The sequence below is a fragment of the Oncorhynchus gorbuscha genome, linkage group LG08, assembly GCF_021184085.1.
Source record: "Oncorhynchus gorbuscha isolate QuinsamMale2020 ecotype Even-year linkage group LG08, OgorEven_v1.0, whole genome shotgun sequence".
Classification (NCBI taxonomy): Eukaryota; Metazoa; Chordata; class Actinopteri; order Salmoniformes; family Salmonidae; genus Oncorhynchus; species Oncorhynchus gorbuscha.
In genome coordinates, this window is record NC_060180.1 from 69,720,240 (window position 1) to 69,740,195 (window position 19,956).

At 41.0% G+C, this 19,956-nt stretch overlaps 1 protein-coding gene across 4 annotated transcripts in view; it reads left to right on the forward strand.

Annotated features, from left to right (window-relative positions):
• Positions 1–19,956, forward strand: part of LOC124042124 (fibroblast growth factor 12) — a 98,393-nt gene that overhangs the window by 57,850 nt on the left and 20,587 nt on the right. For all 4 annotated transcript variants that reach the window (XM_046360482.1, XM_046360481.1, XM_046360479.1 and 1 more), the window contains one exon: positions 13,242–13,345. In XM_046360482.1, coding sequence (XP_046216438.1) covers positions 13,242–13,345 — 104 coding nt within the window. The remainder of the gene's footprint in view (positions 1–13,241; positions 13,346–19,956) is intronic.

Sequence of the window (19,956 nt, forward strand, 5' to 3'; positions counted from 1 at the left end):
CATAGATCAAAGCAGGACGATGACTCAAACGCTGGCTGTGCTCAAAATATATCTTCATAAACAGAAAGGCACAAAGTGCAAAATATAAAGTATTCAGAAAATAGTAGAAGTGATTCCTGTCAGGAGAAGAAGTAACATTTACAATGACCGACAAATGACAAATGACAGAGGGAGTATATATACAGCGATAGAGTGGGGATTGGAACCATGATGACGAGACAAGTCCGGGGTTGATGACTGAAGGGCGTTTGTCAGCAGGTAGAAGGCCAGCGACACAGAACACCTGAGCTGGACTGGAGGGAGAGCCAAAGCGAAGGCTGGTGTGACATCGATGTTACATTGAGCTGAGTAAATGGAATATGAATGACATTCATCCAATATGCTGTAATAGAAATATGGCCATGCTCATGAGAAAAAAGAATCGCCCTCCATCATCTTAAACAGCGCCGACACTCACTGGTTTACAGTGAAACAAAATGCGTGTGAAATGTTGTTCTAGTTTAGTGCCAACATCTACTGCCAAGATCTATACCTCAAACAATGAATTGGTTTGAACTTTTAAACAATGTCTTGGAGATGAGTCAATTCACACATATTATTTTGTGCCTGTGAGACAGTGTTAGGTGTGCTAAAAACCTCCAAACTTGTAAAAAATCAGATCATAGTGATCTGAAGACTGCTTTTCTTAATCAGTGGTAATATCAGTGTAATAATGACAACTACACATCCTAGGGTTCAATTCCATAGTAACTTTTATTGAGAAAAACAACTATTTTGCATCCAAATTTGCATGTCCAACTGAGAATTGTCATGTTTTGTCATTAATTATCATGTCTTGTCCCTGTGCTTCCCCTTCTATTCGTTTCCCTCTGCTGGTCTTATTAGGTTCTTTCCCTCTTTCTATCCCTCTCTCTCCCCCTCCCTCTCTCACTCTCTCGCTCTCTCTTCTCTCTATCGTTCCGTTCCTGCTCCCAGCTGTTCCTATTCCCCCTAATCAATCATTTAGTCTTCCCACACCTGTTCCCGATCCTTTTCCCTGATTAGAGTCCCTATTTCTCTCCTTGTTTTCCGTACCTGCCCTGTCGGATCCTTGTCTATATTCACCGTGCTGTGTCTATGTTTTGCCCTGTCGTGTCGTGTTTCCCTCAGATGCTGCGTGGTGAGCAGGTGTCTGAGTCTGCTAGGTTCAAGTGCCTTCCCGAGGCAACCTGCAGTTCTTGATCAAGTCTCCAGTCTGTTCTCGTCTTTACGAGTAGTATTATGCCTTTTGTTTTGTTAAGTATCTTACTGGATTAAAAACTCTGTTTTCGCCAAGTCGTTTTTGGGTCCTCATTCACCTGCATAACAGAAGGATCCGACCAAGGAATGGACCCAGCGACTACAGAGGCTCGTAACACTGCCGTCGAGATCCAAGGAGCCATGCTCGGCAGACACGAGCAGGAATTGTCTGCTGCTCGCCATGCCGTGGAGAACCTGGCCGCTCAGGTTTCAAACCTCTCTGGACAGTTCCAGAGTCTTCGTCTCGTGCCACCTGTTACTTCCTGGCCTGCCGAGCCTCCGGAACCTAGGGTTAATAACCCACCTTGCTACTCCGGGCAGCCCACGGAGTGCCGGTCCTTTCTCACCCAGTGTGATATTGTGTTCTCTCTCCAACCCAACACATACTCTAGCGAGAGAGCTCGGGTTGCTTACGTCATTTCTCTCCTTACTGGCCGGGCTCGAGAGTGGGGCACAGCTATCTGGGAGGCAAGGGCTGATTGTTCTAACAATTACCAGAACTTTAAAGAGGAGATGATTCGGGTTTTTGACCGTTCAGTTTTTGGTGGGGAGGCTTCTAGGGCCCTGGCTTCCCTATGCCAAGGTGATCGATCCATAACGGATTACTCTATAGAGTTTCGCACTCTTGCTGCCTCTAGTGACTGGAACGAGCCGGCGCTGCTCGCTCGTTTTCTGGAGGGACTCCACACAGTGGTCAAAGATGAGATTCTCTCTCGGGAGGTTCCTTCCAGTGTGGACTCTTTGATTGCTCTCGCTATCCGCATAGAACGACGGGTAGATCTTCGTCACCAAGCTCGTGGAAGAGAGCTCGCGTCAACGGTGTTTCCCTGCTCCGCATCGCAACCATCTCCCTCCTCTGGCTCAGAGACTGAGCCCATGCAGCTGGGAGGTATTCGCATCTCGACCAAGGAGAGGGAACGGAGGATCACCAACCGCCTGTGCCTCTATTGCGGATTTGATGGACATTTTGTCAATTCATGTCCAGTAAAGGCCAGAGCTCATCAGTAAGCGGAGGGCTACTGGTGAGCGCTACTACTCAGGTCTCTTCATCTAGATCCTGTACTACTATGTCGGTCCATCTACGCTGGACCGGTTCGGGTGCTACATGCAGTGCCTTGATTGACTCTGGGGCTGAGGGTTGTTTCATGGACGAAGCATGGGCTCGGAAACATGACATTCCTTTCAGACAGTTAGACAAGCCTACGCCCATGTTTGCCTTAGATGGTAGTCATCTTCCCAGTATCAGATTTGAGACACTACCTTTAACTCTCACTGTATCTGGTAACCACAGTGAGACTATTTCTTTTTGATTTTTCGTTCACCTTTTACACCTGTTGTTTTGGGTCATCCCTGGCTAGTATGTCATAATCCTTCTATTAATTGGTCTAGTAATTCTATCCTATCCTGGAACGTTTCTTGTCATGTGAAGTGTTTAATGTCTGCCATCCCTCCCATTTCTTCTGTCCCCACTTCTCAGGAGGAACCTGGCGATTTGACAGGAGTGCCGGAGGAATATCATGATCTGCGCACGGTCTTCAGTCGGTCCCGAGCCAACTCCCTTCCTCCTCACCGGTCGTATGATTGTAGTATTGATCTCCTTCCGGGGACCACTCCTCCTCGGGGTAGACTATACTCTCTGTCGGCTCCCGAACGTAAGGCTCTCGAGGATTATTTATCTGTGTCTCTTGACGCCGGTACCATAGTGCCTTCTTCCTCTCCGGCCGGGGCGGGGTTCTTTTTGTTAAGAAGAAGGACGGTACTCTGCGCCCCTGCGTGGATTATCGAGGGCTGAATGACATAACGGTTAAGAATCGTTATCCGCTTCCCCTTATGTCATCAGCCTTCGAGATTCTGCAGGGAGCCAGGTGCTTTACTAAGTTGGACCTTCGTAACGCTTACCATCTCGTGCGCATCAGAGAGGGGGACTAGTGGAAAACGGCGTTTAACACTCCGTTAGGGCATTTTGAGTACCGGGTTCTGCCGTTTGGTCTCGCCAATGCGCCAGCTGTTTTTCAGGCATTAGTTAATGATGTTCTGAGAGACATGCTGAACATCTTTGTTTTTGTCTATCTTGACGATATCCTGATTTTTTCACCGTCACTCGAGATTCATGTTCAGCACGTTCGACGTGTTCTACAGCGCCTTTTAGAGAATTGTCTCTACGTAAAGGCTGAGAAGTGCTCTTTTCATGTCTCCTCCGTTACTTTTCTCGGTTCCGTTATTTCCGCTGAAGGCATTCAGATGGATTCCGCTAAGGTCCAAGCTGTCAGTGATTGGCCCGTTCCAAGGTCACGTGTCGAGTTGCAGCGCTTTTTAGGTTTCGCTAATTTCTATCGGCGTTTCATTCGTAATTTCGGTCAAGTTGCTGCCCCTCTCACAGCTCTTACTTCTGTCAAGACGTGTTTTAAGTGGTCCGGTTCCGCCCAGGGAGCTTTTGATCTTCTAAAAGAACGTTTTACGTCCGCTCCTATCCTCGTTACTCCTGACGTCACTAGACAATTCATTGTCGAGGTTGACGCTTCAGAGGTAGGCGTGGGAGCCATTCTTTCCCAGCGCTTCCAGTCTGACGATAAGGTTCATCCTTGCGCTTATTTTTCTCATCGCCTGTCGCCATCTGAGCGCAACTATGATGTGGGTAACCGTGAACTGCTCGCCATCCGCTTAGCCCTAGGCGAATGGCGACAGTGGTTGGAGGGGGCGACCGTTCCTTTTGTCGTTTGGACAGACCATAAGAACCTTGAGTACATCCGTTCTGCCAAACGACTTAATGCCCGTCAAGCTCGTTGGGCGTTGTTTTTTGCTCGTTTCGAGTTTGTGATTTCTTACCGTCCGGGTAGCAAAAACACCAAGCCTGATGCCTTATCCCGTCTGTTTAGTTCTTCTGTGGCTTCTACTGATCCCGAGGGGATTCTTCCTTATGGGCGTGTTGTCGGGTTAACAGTCTGGGGAATTGAAAGACAGGTTAAGCAAGCACTCACGCACACTGCGTCGCCGCGCGCTTGTCCTAGTAACCTCCTTTTCGTTCCTGTTTCCACTCGTCTGGCTGTTCTTCAGTGGGCTCACTCTGCCAAGTTAGCTGGTCATCCCGGTGTTCGAGGCACTCTTGCGTCTATTCGCCAGCGCTTTTGGTGGCCGACTCAGGAGCGTGACACGCGCCGTTTCGTGGCTGCTTGTTCGGACTGCGCGCAGACTAAGTCGGGTAACTCTCCTCCTGCCGGTCGTCTCAGACCGCTCCCCATTCCTTCTCGACCATGGTCTCACATCGCCCTAGACTTCATTACCGGTCTGCCTTTGTCTGCGGGGAAGACTGTGATTCTTACGGTTGTCGATAGGTTCTCTAAGGCGGCACATTTCATTCCCCTCGCTAAACTTCCTTCCGCTAAGGAGACGGCACAAATCATCATCGAGAATGTGTTCAGAATTCATGGCCTCCCGTTAGACGCCGTTTCAGACAGAGGTCCGCAATTCACGTCACAGTTTTGGAGGGAGTTCTGTCGTTTGATTGGTGCGTCCGTCAGTCTCTCTTCCGGGTTTCATCCCCAGTCTAACGGTCAAGCAGAGAGGGCCAATCAGACGATTGGTCGCATACTACGCAGCCTTTCTTTCAGAAACCCTGCGTCTTGGGCAGAACAGCTCCCCTGGGCAGAATACGCTCACAACTCGCTTCCTTCGTCTGCTACCGGGTTATCTCCGTTTCAGAGTAGTCTGGGTTACCAGCCTCCTCTGTTCTCATCCCAGCTTGCCGAGTCCAGCGTTCCCTCCGCTCAAGCGTTTGTCCAACGTTGTGAGCGCACCTGGAGGAGGGTGAGGTCTGCACTTTGCCGTTACAGGGCACAGACTGTGAGAGCCGCCAATAAACGCAGGATTAAGAGTCCAAGGTATTGTTGCGGCCAGAGAGTGTGGCTTTCCACTCGCAACCTTCCTCTTACGACAGCTTCTCGTAAGTTGACTCCGCGGTTCATTGGTCCGTTCCGTGTCTCCCAGGTCGTCAATCCTGTCGCTGTGCGACTGCTTCTTCCGCGACATCTTCGTCGCGTCCATCCTGTCTTCCATGTCTCCTGTGTCAAGCTCTTTCTTCGCACCCCCGTTCGTCTTCCCTCCCCCCCTCCCGTCCTTGTCGAGAGCGCACCTATTTACAAGGTACGTAAGATCATGGACATGCGTTCTCGGGACGGGGTCACCAATACTTAGTGGATTGGGAGGGTTACGGTCCTGAGGAGAGGAGTTGGGTTCCTGTCTCGGGACGTGCTGGACCGTTCGCTTATTGATGATTTCCTCCGTTGCCGCCAGGGTTCCTCCTCGAGTGCGCCAGGAGGCGCTCGGTGAGTGGGGGGTACTGTCATGTTTTGTCATTAATTATCATGTCTTGTCCCTGTGCTTCCCCTTCTATTCGTTTCCCTCTGCTGGTCTTATTAGGTTATTTCCCTCTTTCTATCCCTCTCTCTCCCCTCCCTCTCTCACTCTCTCGCTCTCTCTTCTCTCTATCGTTCCGTTCCTGCTCCCAGCTGTTCCTATTCCCCTAATCAATCATTTAGTCTTCCCACACCTGTTCCCGATCCTTTTCCCTGATTAGAGTCCCTATTTCTCTCCTTGTTTTCCGTACCTGCCCTGTCGGATCCTTGTCTATATTCACCGTGCTGTGTCTATGTTTTGCCCTGTCGTGTCGTGTTTCCCTCAGATGCTGCGTGGTGAGCAGGTGTCTGAGTCTGCTAGGTTCAAGTGCCTTCCCGAGGCAACCTGCAGTTCTTGATCAAGTCTCCAGTCTGTTCTCGTCTTTACGAGTAGTATTATGCCTTTTGTTTTGTTAAGTATCTTACTGGATTAAAAACTCTGTTTTCGCCAAGTCGTTTTTGGGTCCTCATTCACCTGCATAACAGAGAATACTGAAATAGACAGTTGAAGTCAGGGGTTTACATACACCTTAGCCAAATACATTTAAACTCAGTTTTTCACAATCCCTGACAGTTAATCCTAGTAAAAATGCCCTGTCTTAGGTCCGTTAGGATCACCAGTTTATTTTAAGAATGTGAAATGTCAGAATAATAGTAGAGAGAATGATTTATTTCAGCTGTAATTTCTTTCAGAACATTCACAGTGGGTCAGAAGTTTACATGCACTCAATTAAGTATTTGGTAGCATTGCCTTTAAATTCTTTAACTTGGGTCAAACATTTTGGGTAGCCTTCCACAAGTTGGGTGAATTTTGGCCCAGTCACGTTTGTAGGCCTCCTTGCTCACACACGCTTTTTCAGTTCTGACCACAAATTTTCTATGGGATTGAGATCAGGGCTTTGTGATGGCCACTCCAATACCTTGACGTTGTTGTCCTTAAGCAATTTTGCCACAACTTTGGAAGTATGCTTGGGGTCATTGTCCATTTGGAAGACCCATTTGTGACCAAGCTTTAACTTCCTGACCGATGTCTTGAGATGTTGCTTCAATATATCCACATAATTTTCCCTCCCATGATGCCATCTATTTTGAGAAGAGCACCAGTCCATCCTGCAGCAAAGCACCCCCACATCATGATGCTGCCACCCACATGCTTCACGGTTGGGATGGGGTTCTTCGGCTTGCAAGCCTCCCCCTTTTTCCTCCAAACATAACAATGGTAACAGTTCTATTTTTCAGTTCTATGGCCAAACAGTTCTATATGTGTTTCATCAGACCAGAGGACATTTCTCAAAAAACTACGATCTTTGTCCCCATGTGCAGTTACAAACCGTAGTCTGGCTTTTTTATGGCGATTTTTGAGCAGTGGCTTCTTCCTTGCTGAGCGGCCTTTCAGGTTATGTCAATATGGGACTCGTTTTACTGTGGCCATAGATACTTTTGTACCTGTTTCCTCCAGCATCTTTACAAGGTCCTTTGCTGTTGTTCTGGGATTGATTTGCACTTTTCGCACCAAAGTATGTTCATCTCTAGGAAACAGAACATGTCTCCTTCCTGAGCGGTATGACAATTGCTTGATCCCATGGTGTGGTACCGACAGGCGTTTGGAAATTGCTCCCAAGGATGAACCAGACTTGTGGAGGTCTACAATTTTTTTCTGAGGTTTTAGCTGATGTATTTTGATTTTTCCATGATGTCAAGCAGAGGCACTGAGTTTGAAGGTAGGCCTTGGAATACATTCACAGCTACACTTCCAATTGACTCAAATTATGTCAATTAGCCTATCAGAAGCTTCTAAATCCATGACATAATTTTCTAGAATTTTCCAAGTTGTTTAAAGGCACAGTCAACTTAGTTTATGTAAACTTCTGACCCACTTGAATTGTGATACAGTGAATTATAAGTGAAATAATCGGTCATTAAACAATCGTTGGAAAAATTACTTGTGTCATACACAAAGTCGATGTCCTAAACGACTCGCCCAAACTATAGTTTGTGAACAAGTCATTTGTGGAGTGGTTGAAAAACAAGTTTTAATGACTCCAATATAAGTGTATGTAAACTTCCGACTACAACTGTATATATTTTTATATCAAATGGAAACACCGAACAAAATATCCTTTGTGTGCCACTGTGTGAATGTAAGTGTCACATTGTTTTGATTTAAACAGCTCTAAAGCCTGTGATTGTCGCAACTGCTTTTTCCCTGTGGATGTTTATGACTTATAATAAAATCAATCGAAGGAACTTCTTTCTCAGGAGACATCTGGTCCAAAGGATCCTTTCCACCAGTCATTTCTCTTCACTTTCATGGTATGAAATTCATGGTATGAAATTCATGGTATGAAATGACTATTGGAAAAATGGTATCAGAGGATGGAGGAGCGCAGTAAACTGGAAATCATTTAGCAAATCGAACCAAAAATACCCCCTACTCCATTTGTACCTAATAAATAATTCCCTCTGAGAGACGCCTCATGCTTAGAGACTGAAGACGATAGAGAAGAGGGAAGGAGAGAAAGAACTGGCCCGGGCTGACTCATGATGTCCTATTGATATCATTTCTGATTAAGAAGTGGTCGTATAACCAGATTGCAGCAACCGACTGGTCTCTTTCACAACTTTTTGCCATGAGGAAATGAAATTGTCATGGGAACGACGTCATATTTTGGTTGTTATCTGGTCAGATATCCAGATAACATATTCTGCTAAAAACCCTCTTCCTTTAGACAACTTTAGACAACTACCTATTGATCTGTGTGATGTATTAGTGTGACATTTGTTGAAACTCAATGTTCAAATTCAACTCTCATCATATCTATGCCAATATAAACCAATGTCCATGAAAATGTGCAAACCGATTTGATTGGAGGTACACAACCACACGGCTCTCGTCATGAGCCGTCCGGTCGCAACCGAGAACCTAACCAAATGTAGCAGGTGTAAAAGAAACGCCTGAAACTCAATCCCCCAAGATATTGGTCTTAATGAGAAGGCGGGGGGGGGGGGGAACTGTCGGGGGAGGTTCTCTTCTGCACTGTTTCAACCAATCCGGGTTAGTGGAGGAGGAGTTAAGATCAGTGGTGTAGTGGTGGTAATACACATGTATACGCAGTATACCCACTTTTTTGTCGGCATGGCTTACACTCACCTCTTAATCCCCATGATGCATCTAGTGGTGTAAAGTTGACACATGAAGTCAAGAAGCATGAGTGCGTAATGATGGGTTGCCAGGTGTGCATAATGAAGGTTGCCAGGTGTGCATAATGAAGGTTGCCAGGTGTGCGTAATGAAGATTGCTAGGTGTGCGTGATGATGGGTTGCCAGGTCACAGGGGTTAGTAGACCGGCGACGTCGAGCACTGGAGAGGAGGAGAAGGAGTAGATGTGACAGTACATCCTCACCGACACATGTTTCCAGCCACGTGATGAAGCTGTCCAAGAGGGCGAGGAGCGGGACGGGGAAGGTGAAATTCTCGGATGATGTTGGGATCTAGAATGTCGTCCACCGGAACCCAGCACCGTCCGGTGGATGGTCGAAGAACCCCCTGAACAGAACCATGAATCTCTCATAGGAACTCAGCTCCTCCTCTCCTCTCTCCCACTCTGTTCAGGGGGGTCTCCACCGGGGGCAGGATGGCCAGACCACGGTGGAGTACGGTGGCAGCATCCAGCGGATGGAATGAGCCGGTACTCTGTACATTATTCAGAGAGGATTGTGCGAAGAGGTCCAGACGGAGTTGGTGTTCCCGAGACGACAATCTGACCTTGGATGCACTCATCGCGATGGTCATCCAACTGGATAACCTTGTTCAGGAGCGTTGGGAACCCCCATCACCTCTCCTTCGTTGAGTCAGAGCCTGAACGCTCTGTAATCCGACGCTCTGTAATTTAATTTAATTGCGTCGTCTGTTGATCACTCCTCTATAATTACCTGCACAAATTGAGGCTCATGAAAACATTGTTGGTTATGAGGCTCATGAAGACATTGTTGGTTATGAGGCTCATGAAAACATTGTTGGTTATGAGAGGCTCATGAAGACATTGTTGGTTATGAGAGGCTCATGAAAACATTGTTGGTTATGAGGCTCATGAAAACATTGTTGGTTATGAGGCTCATGAAGACATTGTTGGTTATGAGGCTCATGAAAACATTGTTGGTTATGAGGCTCATGAAAACATTGTTGGTTATGAGGCTCATGAAGACATTGTTGGTTATGAGGCTCATGAAGACATTGTTGGTTATGAGGCTCATGAAAACATTGTTGGTTATGAGAGGCTCATGAAGACATTGTTGGTTATGAGAGGCTCATGAAAACATTGTTGGTTATGAGGCTCATGAAAACATTGTTGGTTATGAGAGGCTCATGAAGACATTGTTGGTTATGAGGCTCACAAAGACATTGTTGGTTATGAGGCTCATGAAAACATTGTTGGTTATGAGGCTCATGAAAACATTGCTGGTTATGAGGCTCATGAAGACATCGTTGGTTATGAGAGGCTCATGAAGACATCGTTGGTTATGAGAGGCTCAGGAAGACATCTTTGGTTATGATTGGCTCAAGAAGACATTGTTGGTTATGAGGCTCAGGAAGACATTGTTGGTTATGAGGCTCATGAAGACATTGTTGGTTATGAGGCTCAGGAAGACATCGTTGGTTATGAGAGGCTCAGGAAGACATTGTTGGTTATGAGAGGCTCAGGAAGACATCGTTGGTTATGAGAGGCAATACACAGTGCTAGTTCTTCCCCCTGCTCTAGTATCTCCATGGCTATTGCTCTTGTTTAGCATCAGTTGTCAGAGAAGACTCTCTCAGCTGCAGTCTGTCGTTGTATACCCCCTCTCCCCCCCACACTTCCTCTCACCAAGTCTCACCCAATGGATTTGTGTCCGTCAGGATTATAGGAACTGCCCTTCCCATTTCGACGGCCCAGAACTTTCTAAACCGTCCTGGGATTTTATTATCTGCAGAGCCCACAACTGTATTAGTGCATCAAACAGGCTTGCCTTCCTGTTTTGGATTTGTCTTGGCCGATTACAGCTGCTTTGGATGGCTGACATTCCAAGGATCTCCTCGAGCTCTTTGATACATTTGTCTGCCCTTTGGATGGATGCATATTTCTGGTCATTGTTTTTACGTTAGCATTTGGCAGGTTAGGCCAGCTTTAGTGGGTGACTGTCAAGGAAAGTTGCAATTACAAACTTGTGAGTACAGGTTGGTTGTTAACTCATTTTCCCATGTATTTACACGCATAGAGGCCATGATTATGTCATTTGTCATTTCTCTTCCCGAAGACAAGTGTAGGACAGCTCCTGTCTCATGAGTTAGGTCACAGTTTTTGAGCAAGTGAATTGAGAGCTGTGGCACTTAATAATAATTTCATAGCGATGCAGATTTCTATTCTACACATCTTACTAATTCTCTGATCTCAGGCAATGGCATGTAGGTCTGTCTGTGAGGACTGCCTCTGATATGACTGAACCCTACACTCTTAGAAAAAAAAGTGCTATCTAGAACCTAAAAGGGTTCTTCGCCTGTCCCCATAGGAGAACCCTTTGAAGAACCCTTCTTGGTTCCAGGTAGAACCCTTTTGAGTTCCATGTAGAAACCTTTCACCAGAAGGTTCTACATGGAACCCAAAATAGTTTTACCTGGAACCAAAAAAGGTTATCCTATGGGGACAGCCGAAGGTCACTTTCGGGAACACTATTTTTCTAAGAGTGTATATAGTATGTCTGTGTGGTTGACGGCTGATGTAGTGGCAGCTCTCGCCCAGAACATCCTGTCTTCTCGGAGTCATGCACTAATCCTTGGGGAGACACATTTGGTCATCAAAGTGACAGAGGTATCCATCTGGAAGTGCAACAGAGCGAGGGATGAAAGGAAGAGCTACAAAATTGAAAAGAGAATAGTAAAGGGTGCATATGGGCCAACCTCTCACACCTTGTTCAAGAGTGTGTTGCTGGAAGAACCAACACAGCCATTTTAGTGTATCACCTTCCTGGGGATCCTCAGGGGCAGAATTATACCGTAGCTAGGCGAAAACGGCACGTCCATATTTATTGAGTGAAATTGAATCTGCTGGGCAGACTAACGCGCGTTGGCACCTCTACTCTCATCTCTGTGAGCTTCATCTGATTCCATCGCCACTTACAATAATATATGCCATTTAGCAGACGCTTTTATCCAAAGCGACTTACAGTCATGTGTGCATACATTCTACGTATGGGTGGTCCCGGGGATCGAACCCACTACCCTGGCGTTACAAGCGCCATGCTCTACCAACTGAGCTAGACAATCTTCTTCACGGTGTCCCTGTGGTCGTTCTCCATGGAAATAAACCTCTACAGCAGGGATCATCAACTATATTCAGCTGAGGGATGATTTTCTTCTTGAGTGGATGGTCTGGGGGACGGAAAATAATTACATATCATTTTGTAGTCTGCAAGAAGCCCAAACAGATATACTATTTGACTTAAACATAATAATTTTAATTTCACATTCTCTTATGTATGGGAATACTTGGGAACAGATTTCCAAAACTAAAATCACTTGGAGATGATTTCTTGGTGTTTTTACAATCTTTGATGCCCAACAATTATAATAAAAAAAGAAAAACATTTTGCTCAGAAAACTTGGTGGTGGTGGGGGGGGGACCCTGCTCTAGAGGAAGTCTAGGCCTTAGGACATAAAACACCTGAGAGAGGGATGTCCACTTCAAAAGGAGTGCCCACTTCAGTGGGATGTCCACTTCAAAAGGAGTGCCCACTTCAGAGGGAAAGCTGAATAACTGCAATGCCTGACACTGTTCAAAAGCCCCACTTTAAGAGGTGCCGTACAGCAACATTAGTCAGGTCACGCAGGCATCTCCTGGGTAATTCAGCATATTGTTCACAAGAAAAAGTGAAATACTGGAGGTGTGAGGGCTGGAGGTGTGAGGGCTAAAGGTATCATCTGAGTAATACCTTTCTCTCTCTCTCACTTTCTCTCTCTCCCCCCTCTCTCTCCCCCTCTCACTCTCTCTCTCTCTCTCTCTCTCTCTCTCTCTCTCTCTCTCTCTCTCTCTCTCTCTCTCTCTCTCTCTCTCTCTCTCTCTCTCTCTCTCCCTCTCTCACTGTCTCTCTCCCCCACTCTTCTCTCTCCCCCTCTCTCCCTGTCTCTCTCACTTTCTCTCTCCCCCTCTCTCTCCCCTTCTCTCCCCCTCCCCCCCTCTCTCCCCCTCTCTCTCTCTCTCTCTCTCTCTCTCTCTCTCTCTCTCTCTCTCTCTCTCCTCTCTCTCTCCCGCTCCCTCTCTCTCTCTCTCTCTCTCTCTCTCTCTCTCTCTCTCTCTCTCTCTCTCTCTCTCTCTCTCTCTCTCTCTCTCTCTCTCTCTCTCTCTCTCTCTCTCTCTCTCTCTCTCTCTCTCTCTCTCTCTCCTCTCCCTCTCCTCTCTCTCTCTCTCTCTCTCTCTCTCTCTCTCTCTCTCTCTCTCTCTCTCTCCCTCTCTCTCTCTCTCTCTCCCGCTCTCTCCCTCTCCCTCCCTCTCTCTCACCCCCTCTCTCGCTCTCTCTCTCACTCTCTCTCTCACTCAGCCCTGTTTAATCTTATTCCTGTGGGTCTGAGGGTGGTGGCCATCCAAGGGGTGAAGGCCGGCCTCTACATCGGCATGAACGGAGAGGGTTTCCTCTACAGCTCAGTAAGACCCACCACCTCTCACAGACGCATTCCCCTTCATTGTGAGATCACTACATTCATTCTGCATTGATACATATTACAATTTCGGTATTTTTTTGTGTGGAGCTGTATAAAACACTTGTTTTGTTATTGTGCACTAATTGTTCATTTGTTCATGGTTTCTTTCTAGTACTGGGATTTGTTAATGTACTTCATGGTGAAACGTGTTTATATTTTGAACTAAGTCTTGGATGATAATATGTTACTGTGGGGCTCAATCACAGGGTTGGGGATGGGATTGGTGTATGTGTGTTTGGGAGGGGGGTTGGGGTGTGTGTGTTTGGGAGGGGGTTGGGGTGTGAGTGTGTTTGGGACGGGGGTTGGGGTGTGTGTGTGTTTGGGAGGGGGTTGGGGTGTGTGTGTGTGTCTGGGAGGGGGTTGGGGTGTGTGGTTGAGAGGGAGGGGGTTGGGGAATGTGTGTGTGTTTGGGAGGGGGTTGGGGTGTGTTTGTGTGTCTGGGGGAGGGTTGGGGTGTGTGGTTGAGAGGGAGGGGGTTGGGGTATGTGTGTGTGTGTTTGGGAGGGGGTTGGGGTGTGTTTGTGTGTCTGGGAGGGGGTTGGGGTGTGTGGTTGAGAGGGAGGGGGTTGGGGAATGTGTGTGTGTGTTTGGGAGGGGGTTGGGGTGTGTTTGTGTGTCTGGGGGAGGGTTGGGGTGTGTGGTTGAGAGGGAGGGGGTTGGGGTATGTGTGTGTGTGTTTGGGAGGGGGGTTGGGGTGTGTGGTTGAGAGGAAGGGGGATTGGTGTGTGTGATTTAACTGACAGCAGTAAACATTCTAATCCTATTACATTACAGTTCATTACATTACTGTTCATTACATTACTGTTCATTACATTACATTACAGTTCATTACATTACTGTTAATTACATTACATTACTGTTCATTACATTACTGTTCATTACATTACATTACTGTTAATTACATTACATTACTGTTCATTACATTACAGTTCATTACATTACTGTTCATTACATTACTGTTCATTACATTACATTACTGTTCATTACATTACAGTTCATTACATTACTGTTCATTACATTACTGTTCATTACATTACTGTTCATTACATTACATTACAGTTCATTACATTACTGTTAATTACAATACATTACTGTTCATTACATTACTGTTCATTACATTACTGTTCATTACATTACATTACTGTTCATTACATTACAGTTCATTACATTACATTACAGTTCAATACATTACTGTTCATTACATTACTGTTCATTACATTACTGTTCATTACATTACTGTTCAATACATTACTGTTCATTACATTACTGTTCATTACATTACAGTTCATTACATTACTGTTCATTACATTACATTACTGTTCATTACATTACTGTTCATTACATTACTGTTCATTACATTACATTACTGTTCATTACATTACTGTTCATTACATTACTGTTAATTACATTACATTACTGTTCATTACATTACTGTTCATTACATTACATTACTGTTAATTACATTACATTACTGTTCATTACATTACAGTTCATTACATTACTGTTCATTACATTACTGTTCATTACATTACAGTTCATTACATTACAGTTCATTACATTACTGTTCATTACATTACTGTTCATTACATTACTGTTCATTACATTACATTACAGTTCATTACATTACAGTTCATTACATTACATTACTGTTCATTACATTACTGTTCATTACATTACTGTTCATTACATTACATTACTGTTCATTACATTACAGTTCATTACATTACATTACAGTTCAATACATTACTGTTCATTACATTACTGTTCATTACATTACTGTTCATTACATTAGTGTTCAATACATTACTGTTCATTACATTACTGTTCATTACATTACAGTTCATTACATTACTGTTCATTACATTACATTACTGTTCATTACATTACTGTTCATTACATTACTGTTCATTACATTACATTACTGTTGTTCATTACATTACAGTTCATTACATTACTGTTCATTACATTACAGTTCATTACATTACTGTTCATTACATTACTGTTCATTACATTACATTACTGTTCATTACATTACATTACAGTTCATTACATTACTGTTCATTACATTACTGTTCATTACATTACATTACAGTTCATTACATTACATTACTGTTCATTACATTACTGTTCATTACATTACATTACTGTTCATTACATTACATTACAGTTCATTACATTACTGTTCATTACATTACAGTTCATTACATTACTGTTCAATACATTACTGTTCATTACATTACTGTTCATTACATTACTGTTCATTACATTACATTACTGTTCATTACATTACTGTTCATTACATTACATTACAGTTCATTACATTACATTACTGTTCATTACATTACATTACAGTTCATTACAGTTCATTACATTACATTACTGTTCATTACATTACATTACTGTTCATTACATTACTGTTCATTACATTACAGTTCATTACATTACATTACTGTTCATTACATTACTGTTCATTACATTACTGTTCATTACATTACTGTTCATTACATTACATTACTGTTCATTACATTACTGTTCATTACATTACATTACTGTTCATTACATTACAGTTCATTACATTACTGTTCATTACATTACATTACAGTTCATTACATTACTGTTCATTACATTACTGTTCATTACATTACATTACTGTTCATTACAATACATTACTGTTCATTACATTACTGTTCATTACATTACTGTTCATTGCATTACTGTTCATTACATTACATTACTGTTCATTACAATACATTACTGTTCATTACATTACTGTTCATTACATTACATTACAGTTCATTACAGTTCATTACATTACATTACTGTTCATTACATTACATTACTGTTCATTACATTACATTACTGTTCATTACATTACATTACTGTTCATTACATTACTGTTCATTGCATTACTGTTCATTACATTACATTACTGTTCATTACAATACATTACTGTTCATTACATTACTGTTCATTACATTACATTACTGTTCATTACATTACTGTTCATTACATTACATTACTGTTCATTTCATTACTGTTCATTACATTACATTACTGTTCATTACATTACAGTTCATTACATTACTGTTCATTACATTACATTACTGTTCATTACATTACAGTTCATTACATTACTGTTCATTACATTACTGTTCAATACATTACTGTTCATTACATTACAGTTCATTACATTACAGTTCATTACATTACATTACTGTTCATTACATTACTGTTCATTACATTACTGTTCATTACATTACTGTTCATTACATTACTGTTCATTACATTACAGTTCATTACATTACATTACTGTTCATTACATTACAGTTCATTACATTACATTACTGTTCATTACATTACTGTTCATTACATTACATTACTGTTCAATACATTACTGTTCATTACATTACTGTTCATTACATTACATTACTGTTCATTACATTACAGTTCATTACATTACATTACTGTTCATTACATTACTGTTCATTACATTACATTACTGTTCATTACATTACTGTTCATTACATTACATTACTGTTCATTACATTACTGTTCATTACATTACATTACTGTTCATTACATTACTGTTCATTACATTACTGTTCAATACATTACTGTTCATTACATTACTGTTCATTACATTACATTACTGTTCATTACATTACAGTTCATTACATTACATTACTGTTCATTACATTACTGTTCATTACATTACATTACTGTTCATTACATTACATTACTGTTCATTACATTACAGTTCATTACATTACAGTTCATTACATTACATTACAGTTCATTACATTACATTACTGTTCATTACATTACAGTTCATTACATTACATTACAGTTCATTACATTACATTACTGTTCATTACATTACTGTTCATTACATTACATTACTGTTCATTACATTACAGTTCATTACATTACATTACAGTTCATTACATTACATTACTGTTCATTACATTACATTACTGTTCATTACATTACAGTTCATTACATTACATTACAGTTCATTACATTACATTACTGTTCATTACATTACTGTTCATTACATTACTGTTCATTACATTACATTACTGTTCATTACATTACTGTTCATTACATTACTGTTCATTACATTACTGTTCAATACATTACTGTTCATTACATTACTGTTCATTACATTACAGTTCATTACATTACTGTTCATTACATTACATTACTGTTCATTACATTACTGTTCATTACATTACTGTTCATTACATTACATTACTGTTCATTACATTACATTACAGTTCATTACATTACTGTTCATTACATTACAGTTCATTACATTACTGTTCATTACATTACTGTTCATTACATTACATTACTGTTCATTACATTACATTACAGTTCATTACATTACTGTTCATTACATTACTGTTCATTACATTACATTACAGTTCATTACATTACATTACTGTTCATTACATTACTGTTCATTACATTACATTACTGTTCATTACATTACATTACAGTTCATTACATTACTGTTCATTACATTACAGTTCATTACATTACTGTTCAATACATTACTGTTCATTACATTACTGTTCATTACATTACTGTTCATTACATTACATTACTGTTCATTACATTACAGTTCATTACATTACATTACAGTTCATTACATTACATTACTGTTCATTACATTACATTACAGTTCATTACAGTTCATTACATTACATTACTGTTCATTACATTACATTACTGTTCATTACATTACTGTTCATTACATTACAGTTCATTACATTACATTACTGTTCATTACATTACTGTTCATTACATTACTGTTCATTACATTACTGTTCATTACATTACATTACTGTTCATTACATTACTGTTCATTACATTACATTACTGTTCATTACATTACAGTTCATTACATTACTGTTCATTACATTACATTACAGTTGTTCATTACTGTTCATTACATTACTGTTCATTACATTACATTACTGTTCATTTACATTACTGTTCATTACATTACTGTTCATTACATTACTGTTCATTACATTACTGTTCATTACATTACATTACTGTTCATTACAATACATTACTGTTCATTACATTACTGTTCATTACATTACATTACAGTTCATTACAGTTCATTACATTACATTACTGTTCATTACATTACATTACTGTTCATTACATTACATTACTGTTCATTACATTACATTACTGTTCATTACATTACTGTTCATTGCATTACTGTTCATTACATTACATTACTGTTCATTACAATACATTACTGTTCATTACATTACTGTTCATTACATTACATTACTGTTCATTACATTACTGTTCATTACATTACATTACTGTTCATTACAATACATTACTGTTCATTACATTACATTACTGTTCATTACATTACAGTTCATTACATTACTGTTCATTACATTACATTACTGTTCATTACATTACAGTTCATTACATTACTGTTCATTACATTACTGTTCAATACATTACTGTTCATTACATTACAGTTCATTACATTACATTACATTACTGTTCATTACATTACTGTTCATTACATTACATTACTGTTCATTACATTACTGTTCATTACATTACTGTTCATTACATTACAGTTCATTACATTACATTACTGTTCATTACATTACAGTTCATTACATTACATTACTGTTCATTACATTACTGTTCATTACATTACATTACTGTTCAATACATTACTGTTCATTACATTACTGTTCATTACATTACATTACTGTTCATTACATTACAGTTCATTACATTACATTACTGTTCATTACATTACTGTTCATTACATTACATTACTGTTCATTACATTACTGTTCATTACATTACATTACTGTTCATTACATTACTGTTCATTACATTACATTACTGTTCATTACATTACTGTTCATTACATTACTGTTCAATACATTACTGTTCATTACATTACTGTTCATTACATTACATTACTGTTCATTACATTACAGTTCATTACATTACATTACTGTTCATTACATTACTGTTCATTACATTACATTACTGTTCATTACATTACATTACTGTTCATTACATTACAGTTCATTACATTACAGTTCATTACATTACATTACAGTTCATTACATTACATTACTGTTCATTACATTACAGTTCATTACATTACATTACAGTTCATTACATTACATTACTGTTCATTACATTACTGTTCATTACATTACATTACTGTTCATTACATTACAGTTCATTACATTACATTACAGTTCATTACATTACATTACTGTTCATTACATTACATTACTGTTCATTACATTACAGTTCATTACATTACATTACAGTTCATTACATTACATTACTGTTCATTACATTACTGTTCATTACATTACTGTTCATTACATTACATTACTGTTCATTACATTACTGTTCATTACATTACAGTTCATTACATTACTGTTCATTACATTACAGTTCATTACATTACAGTTCATTACATTACTGTTCATTACATTACTGTTCAATACATTACTGTTCATTACATTACAGTTCATTACA